Source organism: Sceloporus occidentalis, unplaced genomic scaffold (assembly GCF_023333645.1).
Source record: "Sceloporus occidentalis isolate IW3139 unplaced genomic scaffold, rSceOcc1.0.p SCAF_4, whole genome shotgun sequence".
NCBI classification, from domain to species: domain Eukaryota; kingdom Metazoa; phylum Chordata; class Lepidosauria; order Squamata; family Phrynosomatidae; genus Sceloporus; species Sceloporus occidentalis.
Window position 1 is genome coordinate 135,674,236 of NW_028316984.1, and position 15,649 is coordinate 135,689,884.

General features: G+C 41.5%; 1 protein-coding gene across 2 annotated transcripts; it reads right to left on the reverse strand.

Moving 5' to 3' along the window:
- Positions 1-20: 20 nt before the first annotated feature.
- Positions 21-11,819, reverse strand: PSMC3 (proteasome 26S subunit, ATPase 3). Of its 2 annotated transcripts, XM_089521654.1 has the most exons (12): positions 11,703-11,819; positions 11,426-11,506; positions 9,143-9,268; positions 7,791-7,895; positions 7,099-7,161; positions 6,174-6,311; positions 5,802-5,945; positions 5,382-5,530; positions 1,485-1,581; positions 1,196-1,341; positions 874-955; positions 21-707 (listed from the first exon to the last, which is right to left on the reverse strand). In XM_089521654.1, exons 1-12 carry the CDS (start codon positions 11,727-11,729, stop codon positions 597-599), a joined length of 1,269 nt encoding a protein of 422 aa, XP_089377780.1. In that variant the 5' UTR covers positions 11,730-11,819; the 3' UTR covers positions 21-596. The 2 variants fall into 2 exon arrangements, with proteins under 2 accessions (XP_089377780.1, XP_089377781.1); XM_089521655.1 differs by lacking the exon at positions 11,703-11,819 and having other exon boundaries at positions 11,422-11,502.
- Positions 11,820-15,649: the final 3,830 nt, after the last annotated feature.

Sequence of the window (15,649 nt, forward strand, 5' to 3'; positions counted from 1 at the left end):
AAGAAACCCCACCAGAGGAGTAGATATGAAATTTCATTTATAGAGCCTTTCTCTCAACAGACAGTAATTGGTCTGCTCATCTTCCTCTAACAAAGCTTAATGTGAACACTGAGCAAGTTCCAGCTAAAGGAAAAAACCTACTAGCTACAGGGATGAAACATGCTAATTGGTACAACAGTACATACAGCAGTGAGCTTAACAGACTTGGCTTTAGTTCAAATGCTGAACAGGGGACTTTAAAATATACACAGGCAAGGAACTGCAGCAGCATAATAACAGCAAATGATTACCTCTCAAAGTTTATCAAGAATTCAATCACACAAGCAGAATACAGTTAATTTGAGGTATTGGTGTCACTTTGAGTATTTTTTTCTCTGTCATTTTAGTTTCGCCCCCCCAATTCCAAATATTGCCTCATAAACGAACCAACTCAGAATTATTTTTTCTTCCTCAGGTTACAGCAACACAACTTCCTTCATCAAAACAGATGCTTTATTTTTCCCCATTACATAAAAGAAAATTAGACAGTTCAGTTCCAACTGTTTTGATCCTGCTTTCTCAGTCAAGGCCTTAGTAAACAGTTTTAGGTGAAAGATTCAGGCATAATATTGTAGGTTGGCTTTCTTCTTGGCCTGCACTTCCAAGATTCCTTCCATGTAATCTTCATGGGTAAGTTCAGTAGCTCCATGTCGCAGTGCAATCATTCCCTGTCCCAGTAAAAAAGGTACAGTTCAAGGAACAAATACAAATAGCCAGACACAGTAAAGTGCCACTCTCAGGATGAAATCCTTCTCCCTATAATCCCTGCTCAGCGCCAGCTTTTGAAACAGGAATAAAACTAGACAAGGAAGGAGTTTGAGAAGACATACTTACCGCTTCTACACACACAGCTTTGCACTGTGCACCATTGAAGTCATCTGTACAACGAGCCAGCTCTTCATAATTTACATCAGGACTGCAGAGAAAGAAATTACAGTTTTTAGGAGGAAATGACCACTGCAAATTTCAGGACAATACTTAAAACTCCAAAGCTAGGGCCATGTGTACTTAATAACAAAAAATAATTGAACTTTTTGCCAGAATTTAATCCACATTTTTGAGCCTGTATAAACCATGCATATCTGTTTTATTTAATAATGTATAACTTATTATGGTTTGCTGCTTAACAGGAAGTGTAAGAAACAATGCAATGTACCTGACATTCATCTTGCGTGAATGGATCTGCATAATCCTAGCTCTGGCCTCCTCGTTGGGCATTGGGAATTCAATCTTACGGTCCAGCCGTCCTGAACGGAGCAGAGCAGGATCTAGAATATCCACACGGTTGGTGGCAGCAATCACCTGGATAAAGGAGATCACTTTTTAATGAGGCAGAGTGCAAATTCTACTCAGATACAATAGAAACCATTAGGACTTTCCTCATTAATACTTAGTAATCTGCTCGCAATATGACTTCTCATATTTGTAACCAAGGGTAAACTTACCTTCACTTGTGTGTTGGGTTGGAATCCATCAAGCTGGTTCAGCAATTCCAGCATGGTCCTCTGTACTTCACGATCACCAGCCTTTTCACTATCAAATCTAAAAGAAAATAAGGTAGAAAATCAAACTTGCTTTCAGAATCTCTTTCAGAAAACCTCATTTTGCCCCTTGACATAAATATAGTCAATGAATAGGTCTAATACAAAATATGACTTTGTCATGTTTTGCGGTACTATAATAAAAGACACAAATTCCTTCATCATAGTCTGGTTGCACATATCCATAACAACATATTGAAGCATGAACAAACTGTTAATTTATTTGTCAAAATTAATGTACCAACTCAGGTGGTGAATGGGTCTATGGAACTGATGTGGGAAATGAAATACTGCAGGAGGTAGCTTATGGGGGCATGGTTTTTCAGTAGCTACCATGTGCTACTGGTCCATACAAGGCTGCTAAAATATGGTCATGAAGTTGAACTACATGTTTAATACGGAGTTTGGCAACTGGCACAGAAGTGGGGAGGAGATAATGTCAGTCATGTTCATCCTCCTCCACCGCAGTTGACAGAATGGTACTAAACCCTCAAGTAAGGCTGAGTCACTGCTATAGAACAGAGTGCGCACATATGCCATTGCTGTATTTCTGGCCCTATCTGGAAACGGGCAGAGGTGGAAAATAGTGAACTGCTGCTTCAATCAGAATTGCACTGGCACAGTATTTCTAGATGGCAAGATCTATTACTGTCATTGTTTGTCCTTGACATAACCCTGAAGAAAACCACTATTACTTCCATTTTACAGGTGGGGAAACTGGATGAAGTAGTGTCCTTTGCCGGTGCCTCCACCGATGAGGTCAGATTTAAGCTCAGACTGCCACCCCCACCCCTGCCTACAATCCTACATGGCTCAAATTTGACATGGGCAATTTTCAAAGACTGAGTGGCAGTGCTACAGAGATATTATATGCTGAAGGAACATTAAGGGGCCTCTCAAAGAAGTGTGTGAAATTATTTGGGTCTCATTATAATCTGAATGGAGAGATCTAAAATTTCAGATTTCACCTAAAAACTGCTTTTGGCTCACAGAGAACTATATTTTTATTATCAGATACATTTATTGGAAGGATAGACTTCTAGTGCAGCAGGGGCCTGCAGGTTGCATGTTGCCTGCCACTGTGAAAATCGCATTTCAGCTGATTCCCAGAACTGGAAATGATCTGATGTCATTTCAAGTTGTGCCAGAAGCAACCATGAGGGCCTTGGGAGAGGGGGGGAAACACCTCTTTCCCCCCCTTCAAGCTTGTCCACCCAGTTTATATGCTGATTATATAATCTACACCTTTATTTTATTTATTTATTGCACTTATATACCGCCTTTCTCCCAAAATTGCTTCCATGTTGGCACCCATTTGCAGTACTCAGGATACCTTGCAACACAAACAAATCAAACTGGATAGAAATTTTACAAGATAATGAACAATGGCCTGTTACAGACTGCCAAAATAAAGCTGCTTCCGGTCTCTTTGGAGGTATGCTATTTAAATGAGGCATGGGTCCTAAGAGTCCGGAGGTCACGCCAAAGCCACACTCCATTCCTAAGCACTGGAGTGCAGCTTTGGTGCAGCTTCCGGATTCTTAGGATGCAGGCATCATTTAAACAGCATACCTCCAAAGAGACCCGAAGCAGCTTTATTTTGGCAGTCTGTAACAGGCCATTGAAATCAATTTTAAAAGAGCAGAAACTGCTAGAAAGCAACTTAAAAAGGATACCTTGCAACACAAACAAATCAAACTGGATAGAAATTTTACAAGATAATGAACAATGGCCTGTTACAGACTGCCAAAATAAAGCTGCTTCCGGTCTCTTTGGAGGTATGCTATTTAAACGAGGCATGGGTCCTAAGAGTCCGGAGGTCACGCCAAAGCCACACTCCATTCCTAAGCACTGGAGTGCAGCTTTGGTGCAGCTTCCGGATTCTTAGGATGCAGGCATCATTTAAACAGCATACCTCCAAAGAGACCCGAAGCAGCTTTATTTTGGCAGTCTGTAACAGGCCATTGAAATCAATTTTAAAAGAGCAGAAACTGCTAGAAAGCAACTTAAAAAGGCACAGTGTACTAATATTTCTGTAGTCTAACAGGTCAAACAAAAAACAACATCTTTCCCAGTGGTAGTAGTAGAAGGACTAAACAGACACAAAAGTCTCTTCCCACATCCCAATTAGTAATGTTACAGTTCGTTAAGGCACAAAGAGCCTCCTCAGCAGATCTTAAGGAGCTGGAAGGATGTTATGGGAAACCTTTAGGATTTAAGCCATTTAAGACTATAAAATGTTTTCACCAGCAATTTGAATTGTGTCTGGAATGGACTAGAAGCCAGTATAGCTGTTATAAAATATGCATCACATGCTCACAAGGACAATCATCCACCAACAAACCAATATTTTCAGAGATTTTTCAAAGGCAAAAAAAATGTAGAGTGCAGTGCAGTATCTATTCTAGAATACCATACCACTCTGGATATACCAGTATTGTATGATTTCAGTAAATAAGCTTGGATGAGCCTGGTTAATACCTGGATAGAAGACTACCAGATATTGATCAGGGATGTCCTGGCCAGCCAGTCAGACTCTTGCCTGAAATCCTAGAGAGAACTGCCAGTCAGATCTGACAGCATTGAAGTAGATGGACCAGTGATCTGACTCAGTAAGGCAGCTTCCTTTGTTCCTATGGTATGTGTCACCATGGCTACAGTACATCTTCCTGTAAAAGCACGATTTTGCACAACAGCCAAACAAAAGCAGAGGTATTCCTGGCCATGGACAACATAAACAGCCATGAGCAAGGCTGGAATCAGGAGAACTCTGCAGATGCAAGTCTGATGCTTCAATGGGAAAGCTACCCTATTAATATAAGCCGAAGCCCAATTAACTAACTAGGCCCTTTTATCATCAGCAACACCTCTGGGCTGCCTGAATTAAACTTCAATTGGATTATGCCTTTCAGGGATGATCCTAATTTTACTGTATAAACTGAAACTCATTTATTTCTTTTCTCAACATATACAAAATTACCATGTATGGTTTTAAAAATAAGCACCCATTATTGGTGATAGGAGGTATGCTGCATATTGAAGTACAGTGCTACCTCGGGTTACGAAATTAATTCGTTCCGCGGCGCTGTTCGTAACCCGATAAATTTCGCAACCCGAAAAGGCGCTGGAAAGCCGCTAGCCGCCCGCTAGCCGCGCTTTCAGATTTGAATTTCGCGCCGAAAAAAATTTCGTAACCCGAAAAAATCTTCGTAACCCGGAACAGTTTTTTCCTATCTAACTTTTTCGTACCCTGGAAATTTCGTAACGCGAGCAATTCGTATCCCGGGGTACCACTGTATTAACCATGAACTCATTCTCTGATTCTATTCTCTAATCCATCTCCACTCAAAAGAAATATACAAGTAGGCTAGTGCAAGATGTGCAAAAGTGGCACCCCTCAAACTACTGTAGAAAAAAATATCCCAATAGGGAAAACAGATAAAAATCAGCCCAACGAGGACTGAGTATGTTCTGTGGTCACAGAATGCTGCTGTCTATGGAAAAAGATAAGAATGGAATACAGTTTCCAGGAAGAGAGCATGGTTAGCTTACTGTCGCCTTAAAAAGAGCTCTCCACATATATTTTATGCAGGTTACCACTGTTGCATTCAGTTCACCAAAAAATAAATAAATAAAAAGGAATAAAAAGACAGTTGATACCTCCTCATTTAATGTATGTTCTTGCAGAATCAGCAAGGATTCCTTGCATGCTTACAAATATGCCTCTTAATGTATGACACATTCATATTTGGGTGTGGGCAGTGATCCCAAATGTTACAGGAAAAAGTCCAAAGGTCTTACCTCTTAGTGCCAATGGCATCAAGTTCATCAATGAAGATGATAGAAGGTGCTTTCTCTTTGGCCAATGCAAAGGCATCTCTCACTAACTTGGCTCCATCCCCAATGAACATCTGCACCAGCTGTGGACCAGCCAGTTTTAAAAATGTAGCCTAGGATGCAAGCAGGCAAAGAAAAAGTGTTCTTAAAATAAAATATTTTGCATCCTAATGGTGTCAGCTTTCATAAAGCAAAGACAGCCTAGAACCCTGATGCTGAAAGTAAAAGTGCAAAAATACTTATTAAAGAAAGGGTTTGGTAACATAGATATGAACTAACTAAACAGAACCCTACCCAACACTGTCTCTGTTTCCTCCATGACAAAAGACAGAAGACTATTCCTAGAGAAATTCAGGAAAACAACTACAAACAGGCAGGACTTACCTTTGTCTGTGCAGCACATGCTCTGGCTAAGAGGGTCTTCCCTGTTCCTGGGGGTCCATACATCAGTACTCCTTTGGGCGGCTGGATACCCAGATTTTCAAATTTCTCTTTATGATTCATTGGCAGGACAATAGCTTCTACTAGCTGCCAAGACAGAAAAATACTAATGACCTCCTCTACTTAACCACTTAATACCCTTAATGAATACAAAGAACAAGCCATACTTCAGTAAAAAGAATTACTCTTTATAAAGGCACCAAAATGTATGTACAGCTGCACAAAGATTAAAATCAAGATACAGTAATCTTGCCTGTGGAGTTACAATCTGAAAGATAGCTTTATTTTTATAACAAGGCAGCCTCTTGCTTTCACCTCTTGAATCTGTTTATCCAGTCCTCCAATATCACTGTACTGTTCTGTAGGTCTCTCATCCACCTCCATGGCTTTTACCCGTGAGTCATATTCTGTGGGCAAGGTCTCCAGTATCAGGTAAGAGTCCTTGTTCACTCCCTGCAGAGATAAATTGATTAATAGACCTTTTCTACTCCAGAAACTCATTTTTTCATGCCCTTTCACTAGGCAGGTGTGCACATTTTCAACTGTTATAACGGTAAATCAAGAATCCCTAAATTAATATGTGGGTCATACCATATTAGAGTAGAAATGTGTGTTAATAAGAGGGGGGAAAGGGGGGATAAGAATGTAACTCAAGAGTTCCCAACAGTTGGGGGAAATGGCTCATGTCACCTATAGAACTTTGGAAGACGTGACAACCAAATTTGCATTGCTTTCATTTTGAGCCCTGTTTAGAAAAGAGACAACTTTTATTATCTTAATGTAGCCAGTCATTACAGAAAGGAAGAATACAGAATATTAGCCATAGAAGGAAATGAATCTTTGTTTAAGTCATAACAGACAGTCAATTTGAGGCATGAACTGAGAAAACAATTCTTGTACCCAATACGCCACGATTCAGTATGAGATGAATAAGCAAGATATATTTTTCAAGAGCCCCTTAATGCAACATCAGGGAATCCTTCTGCAAAATAAACTCAGGATGCACAAAGTACATAGCTGTCTTGGAAGCCATCCTGGGAGAAAAGTGGAGTATAAATTCAATAAATAAATGTGATTAAATAAATAAATAAAATATAGATTTCTTTAATATGCACCAAGAATTACTATAAATCTTTCATGGAAACTCAGGGGTGTTTGTTGACAATGTTTCATTTATTATAAAACAAACTGAATAAATGTTTGTTGTTATTCGGGCTTGTATAGAACACAAACTACTCACCACTAAGTCTCCAGGCTTCAATTTTTCAGCATCAACTAACCCAATCACAGGCAGAAAATAAGTCTATTGAAGAAAAGCAATGAAAATGATGCTATTTACAACTTGACTCAGTTTAGGTTCTTTCAGAATTTTCCAAACATCTGGCTTTTTTGCTCTGAAAGTATTATGTTTGCTATAGATTCAGGATGCTCTGGATTTAAATTAAAAAGAGGACTTGCTGACAGGAACAGAGTTACTACACTTTTATTATTTCAAAATTTACATCCTGACTTTTTGTTTCTAACTATATACCAAGCCTAAACTCTACATCAACTACTTTTCATACACAATCTTAAAACTGCAACAAGAATAGAACCAACAGTTCATTTTGCTTAGTAGCTCCGTGACAGAAATAAAATGTGATTAAATAAACACATGCTTGAAAGCCAGGTAGATCCCTTCTGGAAGGCTGTGCCATGATCTTGTCTGTAACAAGCTTATTAGAATCAGGTGGGACAGGCCAAGTGTATATTTTTGGCACATATGTATTTAATGCAATCCCTGGACTCTCCAGTTAAAGACAACTACTGTTAGTAAACACTTTGGAGGGGAGCTACCAGACTGAGAAGATAATACTGAACAACGCAGTATACTAATGAATCTTCCCATATGTTATGATATCTGAAAACACTTTCTCATCATGTTACTCTCACCTGACGTGTGGAAGTTTTGATCACAGCACACTTGCCCTTCCTTTGAGAATCAAGGTCAATATTTGCTCCATCTTCTTCTTGGTCATTGGGATCAACATCCAGCAACTAGAGGTGAAAGGTTCAGTCATACTGGTCAAGCATTCATGAACACAGCATATTCCATGCACAGAAACAGGATGAGACAAATAGATATTTCACAATCATCAATTAGGATCTAGTCTGTCCGGCCTCTAAACTGATTTTGGACTATTACTCATAAAGAAGTACCAATGAGATTCACAGAAATCTCATGGGGATAAGTGGTAAATACATTAGGATTAAGATTAGAAAAGAAATATGTAACACATTTTAGTCCAGAGGGTAAAGAAAAGAAAACAAAAGCCTGGAACAGACGGGCCTTTGAGGTGCCCTCGTCATGTGTGAGGGCTGCCTGGTGGGTGGAGTGCCCACACGCCCAGCAGCCCTCACAAGTGACGAGGGCGCCACAGCTGCAGCGCGCCCACCAGACGTGGCACATAATGGTGACATCGCAGCTGTGCCACCTCCAAATGGGGCGGCACAGCTGCAATGTTACCGCTGCTGGTGCTTTGGGGCAGTGAAAGTGCACCACAAAAAGGAACCGCTTCCCGGCGCTCCTTTTTTGCTGTGCAGGAACACCATGCAATTTGGTTGCTGCGGCGCTCCTGCGGAGCAAATAGAGGCGTCGGGGATGCGCCTCTTTCTGGCAGCGTGTACCCCACCAAAGGCATCAAAATGATTCTGTTTCTTTGAGAAGCTTAGAGCAAAATAAGAGAAAGATAGAACTTATTTAATATATTTTAATATCACGCATATGCCAAACAGCCCCCACCCTGGTTTCAGATGAAGAAAAATGGCCTTAAAAACTTGTACTTCGACATCTTCTTTAGAATTTTCAAATGAAGAGAACAAGCAAATTGATTTAGGAATGGAAAGAAAGCATGTAGATCATTGTAATCCTGAAATGTGGGTTCGTCTTTACACTTTAGAATTAAGACTACATTTAATTTTTCAGATAAAACATTAAAGCACAAGCAAAGAGACAACTACTCAGTCCTAGCTATATGCTCAGTGTACACAACAGTGCTTATTCCTCCACAATTATTATTAAGACTTCAGCCAAAATGTCTTACTAAGGAATCATGCCAATTCATTCATAGTTAGAAAACTTTATTGTCATGACAAGTGTATTAAAAATGTTCTTTAAAGCAATAAACAAATTAAAATAATTGAAGACCCTCTTCCAAAGCACTACACAACCATCTGTGCTAATAAACAATCATATTAAGTGTCACTTTTCCTAGTAAAGGGAAGGGGAGAGAAAAATTACTCACCTCTATGACATTGGAAACAAGGTAAGGCAGGGTTTTATTCACTTTGATCTTCTCACTGTTTTCTTTGATCTTATCTTTCATGGCTTGTAGCTCATGGGTTACTCTTAATACTTCACTCTTCATGATCTGTAAATCCATTTAAATAAACAATTACTTTAAACCAAGTGTGGTCAATCCTGAAAGCACAATCCAGCCTGAACTGTTCTACCCATGGACTTTAGCATTCAGGTTTAGCACAATATTCCATCTTGTGTCCAATGCTTTTTTAAAACATCTACATGTAGATTTGGGCTGCAAAATTTTCTTGTTTCCACCATCAAATCCTAGTGAGGTGGTGGGAATCCTGAATGCTTAGGGGTGGGGGTTTTGTTTTTAGTGAACAAGAATGACCAAATGGAAATTTAACCAAAGTAAGGCAGAAGTGCTGTCCGCTGGGAATGCTGATAATATTGGAAAAGGTGCCCAGACCATTTTGAATATAGGGCTATTTCCTCCTGAAGCAACAAGCTCCAAGTCCGGCAGCAACAGGTTCCCAGCTTGTTATTGTTTTTAGATGCGCAGACAATGAAAGTGAACAGAAGTGCCTTTTTCCAGCTCTGTTCAAGTCACCAAGTGCATCCTTTGTGGGAGAACTCGGACCTGCCTACTTCCAGATATGACTACTGTAATAGTCTCAATTTATGATAAATGGTCTGGAAATGTCAGTTAATCTAAAAATGCTGTGGCAGATTGTTAATGGGGGCTATCAGAACCAACCATATTATGGTGATTATACAGTGGTTTTGTTGCTATATTGTAGGAACTTCACTAGCTGTCTTTCTGGTTCTAGGTTCAATTCAAGGTGCTAGCATTAGCCTTTAAAATCCTGAACTGTCTTTGACAAAAATGCTGGTGAATTCCCTCCTTTCACTGGAATTCCCTCTTCCCTCTGTTATTCTACATAACAGAATACAGTGGTCCCTTGGTATCCCCTGCGGTTTGGTTCTAAGATCCCCGGTTGGTTACCAAAATCTGTGGATGCTCAAGTCCCATTAAATAAAATGGAGTAGTAAAATGGTGTCCCTTATATAAGATGGCAAAATCAAGGTCTGCGTTTTGGAATTCATGTATGTATGTATGTATGTATTAATAAATTCAAGCAGTGAATGCTTGAATCCATGGATAATGAAGGCTGGTTGTATTTATTGTATATACTCATGTATAAGTCTACAAATTTTACTCAGAAATTGACCCAAAATACCTGAGTCGACTTATCTGTGGGTCAATGTAAGTGCTGTGCTTTAACTCTTATACAAAAAGGAACCATCTCCTGGGGAAAGGCAAGAGCGTAATCTGGAGGCTGGGACCATTGAACCCGCTCTACTCTCTCATCCATCCAGCCTTTAGTGTTGGAATGTTGTTAAGTTCTTTGGCATTATTTTCCTTTGCTTCATCCTTTAGATCCTTTGCTACATGACCCCAAGTTTTACTCCCGGGTCATAACAAAATCCAGAATTGTGATCCCCAAACCTGCCCTCAACTTAAACACAAAGTCAGCTTATAGCTGTGTGTATATAGTACATCCGAAGAGGTCTGGCTGCATCCCTCATCACCTGCTTTTAAACAGACACTAGAAACTATGGACGTTATCATACTACATGGTTATAGTGCTATTATTCTGCTTTAACTGCTCTGGCTGCCTCCTGTGGCATTCTGGGGTTTGCAGTTCAATGAGGCATGTCCAGAGGGGTCTAGAAACTGTGCCTGAAGAGGAGAGACTTAGAGACTTAGGGAGCTGGGGATGTTTAGCCTGGAGAAGAGAAGGCTGAGAGGTGATATGAGAGCCCTGTTTAAGTATTTGAAGGTATGTCATACTGAGGAGGGAGCAAGCTTGTTTTCTGCTGCTCCAGGGACTAGGACCCAGAGCAATGGATGTAAAGCTCCAGGATTCCACCTCAACATTAGGAGGAACTTCCTGACAGTGAGGGCTGTTTGACAGTGGATAAACTCCTTCCTCGGAGGGTAGTGGAGTCTCCTTCTTTGGAGGCCTTTAAGCAGAGGCTGGATAGCCATCTGCCAAAGAGGATGCTTTGATTGAGAGTTCCTGCATGGCAGAATAAAGGGGCTGGACTGGATGCCCTTGCACTTCTTCCAACTCTATGGTTCTATGACCCGCCCCTCCTGCTCCGCTCCAGGCCCACAACAAACTCCAGCTCCCAGAATTCCATAGCCTTGAGCCAGAAAAGAGTGGGCTATTTCTGCGGAGTGTTTTGGGGCAGCGGAGGAGGAAGGTCCCTCGCCTGCCTTGATCTCGCTGTCCAGGAGGCGGGTCCGCTGCACGATCTCCTCGGTGGACATCTTGAGCACCTCCTCGCCGATGCCGTCCTGGAGGGAGAAAGCACAGCGTCATGATGGCGGGTCCGTGCTCCTCTGCTCCCTCCCTCGCCCGGGACCCTCCCTGGCCTCCTCCCCCGAGAAGGGCCCGAGGAGGAGGAGGAGCCCCCTCGGGAGCCACGGCTACAAGCCGATAAAGCGCCCCTTCTCCTAGAACACTCCTTAAACGGGGCTCCGCTTCCCTCACCTCCGCTTCGTCCCACACCGACGCCATCTTGTTCTCGCTGAGCAAATAAGCGTCGCGTTCGAAAAGGCGGATTCCACACACTCGGGGGAAATTGCTTTACTTCCGCCGCCTCACAACTGTCGTAATCCCCTCGCCGCCTTCCTGCCGGCCAGCTTTACGGCAGCGTCGAATCTGCCGAGTAGTAGTCGTCTTCCGCGGACTCACGTCACGTGACGACGCTCAAGAGAAAGTAAGGAATGGTGCTGCCGTCTCCGCCGCCGCCATCTTGGTTTGGGGCAACGACGGAAGCCTCAGAGGGCTATATGCGCTCCCTGGCTTTGAGTTGTAAATGGACGTTGAATTGCCTTGGCTTTGAAAATCTGTCAGTGACTCCATGGCCTGCAGATAGCCCTCCCTAACATCTGAACTAATAATAACAATAATCATCATCATCATCATCATATAATTTATTTATATTCCGCCTTTATCATGAGGGAATCAAGGCGGATTACAACACAAAATATAACAATAAACTATCATAAGAATAAAAATGCACAATTATAAACAATCCCCAATCCCAATCCTCCCCCATCATAAAATCATAGTCAAAGAGCAATAAAATAGAGATTAAACAACATGAGACACAAATATAGGCCTATTATGACTAACATCTTCCATTTCTTTCCCCTCTTTGCCTGATGAAGAAGAAGCCAGTGTGACTTCAAAAGCTTGCAACATGTGATTTGTGTGTTTTGGTTGGCCCCATAAAGGCATCATTGGGTGTTACTGGATTCCCTCGCTTCCAGTAAGCAGTGGTCTCCAAACAGTGCCCTTCAATAGATTTTTTTGGACTTCAGCTCCCAGAATTCCATACTATTGGCCAACATGGCTGAGGATTCTGGGAGATGAAATCCAACATCTCTTAAAGGGCACAGTTTGGGGGCCACTGCATTATGGCAAAGGGACCTTCTTGCAGCACCTTTGAGACGAACTGTGAGGAAGAAGTTGTAGTATAATATTTTCTAGGCTGCATCCACATTACAGAAATAATCCAGTTTGGACCCACTTTACCTGCCATGGCTCCATGCTGTGGAGTTCTGGGAACTGTAGTTTGTTGTGGCACCAGAGTAGAGCTGGTACAGTGCCCAGAATTCCCAGAATTCCATACCATGGAGCCCTGGCAGTTAAAGTGGGGTCAAACCAAGTTATTTCTGCAGTGAGGATGAGGGGCTACATTAGGGTCCAAAACACACTTTAGATGTATTTTGTTGCAATTCTATTTAGAGTATAAAATAAAATAAATTCTGCATCTATCCATATAAGCCAGCGCTTGCATCTTATGCAAATCAGTGGCCTCTTTTTTGGTGGGGGCATGGGTAAATGCCTATTGGTGCAGTGGTTTAAGTGCTGGACTATGACTCTGAAGACCAGTGTTCGGATCCCAGCTCAGCCATGGAAACCCACTGTGTGACCACTCTCTCTGCCTCAGAGGGTGGCAATGGCAAACCTGTGAAGGAACCTGCCAACAAAACCCTGTGATAGGTTTGCTTTAGGGTCATTGTAAGCTGGAAACAAAGACAACTTGAGGGCCTGTAACAACAAACACCTACCCTGCTAATAATATTGCTGTGGAACCAAAATCCATGATGTATATCACCAGTACAGGCCAAGTTTGTTGTTGTTGTTGTGTGCCTTCAAGTCGTTTCCGACTTAAGGTGACCCTAAAGTGACCCTATCACTTATGGTGACCCTAACTTCTCCTGAGGCTGAGTGTGTGCGACTTGCCTAATGTGAGTTTCATGGCCAAGCAGAAATTGAACCCAGGTCTCCAGAGTCATAGTACAACACTCAAACCATAACACCATGCTGGCTCTCCACAGGCCAAGTAGCTGATAGCAGTTGGTTGCAAGATTATGATACAGCACTGGTGTAACTCCCACAGCAAGTTGCAATGAAGAAATTTGTTCCAAGGGACCTTCTGCTCCCTGCTCCATTCATCTTTTGAGCTGCTGTCTTGTTGTCATTCATAACTTCCTATGTCAATACTTTGAATCTCTCCTAGGAAATAGGAGAAGAGATGAGTAGGGACAATGAATAAGGTAAGGACCATGAGAGTTGACTAGAGCAGTGGTTCCCAACCTTCCTAATGCTGCAACCCTTTAATACAGTTCCTCATGTTGTGTGGTGACCCAAACCCATGAAATTATTTTCGTTGCTACTTCATAACTGTAATTAAATAGGTGTTTTCCAATGGTCTTAGGCAACCCCCTTGAAAGGGTCATTCGACCCCCAAAGGGGTCCCGACCCACAGGTTGGGAACCACTGGGCTAGAGAGTATACATTTTCTCTGGAGTAGCCTTTGTCACAAAAGTAAAATACAGACTCTGAACCTCAACAAAATCTAAACTTTTTAGTCATGATTTGGGATTCTGATTACATAGCTGCTCTTCAGATATGGTTGCATTTTTTTATTTAAACAGTGTCAACACAGAACCATGCAGCCAGGTCTAAGATGTGTTTCTGTATACTGGGTTTTCGTATTTGTTGTTGTTAACCATCCTTGAGATGATCTTGATCCATGGGGACCCTGTGGATGAGACATCTCCAAGACCCCGTCCTCCACTGCTCTGCTTAGTTCCTGCAATTTCATACCTGTGACCTCCTTAATACAGTCCCTCCATCTAGCATGCGGCCTTCCTCTTTCTACTACGTCTGACCTTTCCTTGCATCATTGCCTTTTGTAATGAGTCGTGCCTTCTCATGATGTGTCCAAAGTACGACAATCTCAGTTTTGCCATCTTGGCTTTCAGGGAGATTTCTGGCTTGATCTGCACAGGAACCCATTTGTTTGTCTTTTTTCCACAGCACTCTCCTCCAGCACCACATCTCAAATGAACTGATTTTCTTCCTATCTTCTTTCTTAACTGTCAGCTCTCACATCCGTACATGGTAATAGGGAATGCAATGGCTTGTATGAGTCTAACTTTTGTGCTAAGTTGTATATCTTTGCATTTTAGAACCTTTTCCCAATTCTTTCCTAGCTGCCCTCTCCACTCTCAGTCTTCTTCTGATTTCATGGTATTCTGATTTTCCATATACTGTTCACTTTGAACAAATGGCATCAGCAGCCAGTAACAAAGCCAGAACTGGGGTAATTTTAATATGTTTATTTGTGGTTACCCTCTGCCCAGTGGCTCTTGCTTGCAACAAGAAAAATGCTTTTTCCCCATGTTATTTTCTCCTACCCACAGCATGCATTTCTGAATTCAAAGACATAGCCATGTTAGCCTAGATCAGTATGTAAACGGATCTTGTATGACCTTTGAGACTAACTATGGTCCAAAACACACTGCAGAAATAATCCAGTCTGACTGCTTTAACTGCCCTGGCTCAGTGTTAGGGAATTCTGGGAACTGTAGTTTTGTGAGACATTTAGCCTTCTCCGTCTGAGAGTTCTGGTGCCACAATAAACTACAGTTCCCAGGATTTCCTGGTGCTAAGCCAGGGCCCTTAAAAGCGATCTCAGACTGGATTATTTCAACAGTGTGTTTTGGACCTTAAATAAAGAGGTTGGTAGCACATGCTTTTGTAGTCTTAAGTGTACTTCATCAGATGGATGGAGTGAAGCGTGCGTGGGAACACATCTATGCATGAACTGGCTGAATGTGTGAATAGCAACAGAAATGTAAAATATGTGAGTATTGTGATGAGGTAACAAGATCAGGTTGGGTTTTTTTGAATTTATTATTAAGACTTAAAAACATACACACATATATACACATATGACAAAATAAGCCAAGACTAAAAAACATCAACAATACTTATCCAATAACAAACATAATGATCAAGTTTAAAATTCTATCTTTCTATCTTAACACTTCTTAATAATCAGAATCATCTCAAAAGAGAGAATTGTCTTCCCTTGTCTAATGTTATACCATACCAAAACTTAAATTATTCTGAATATT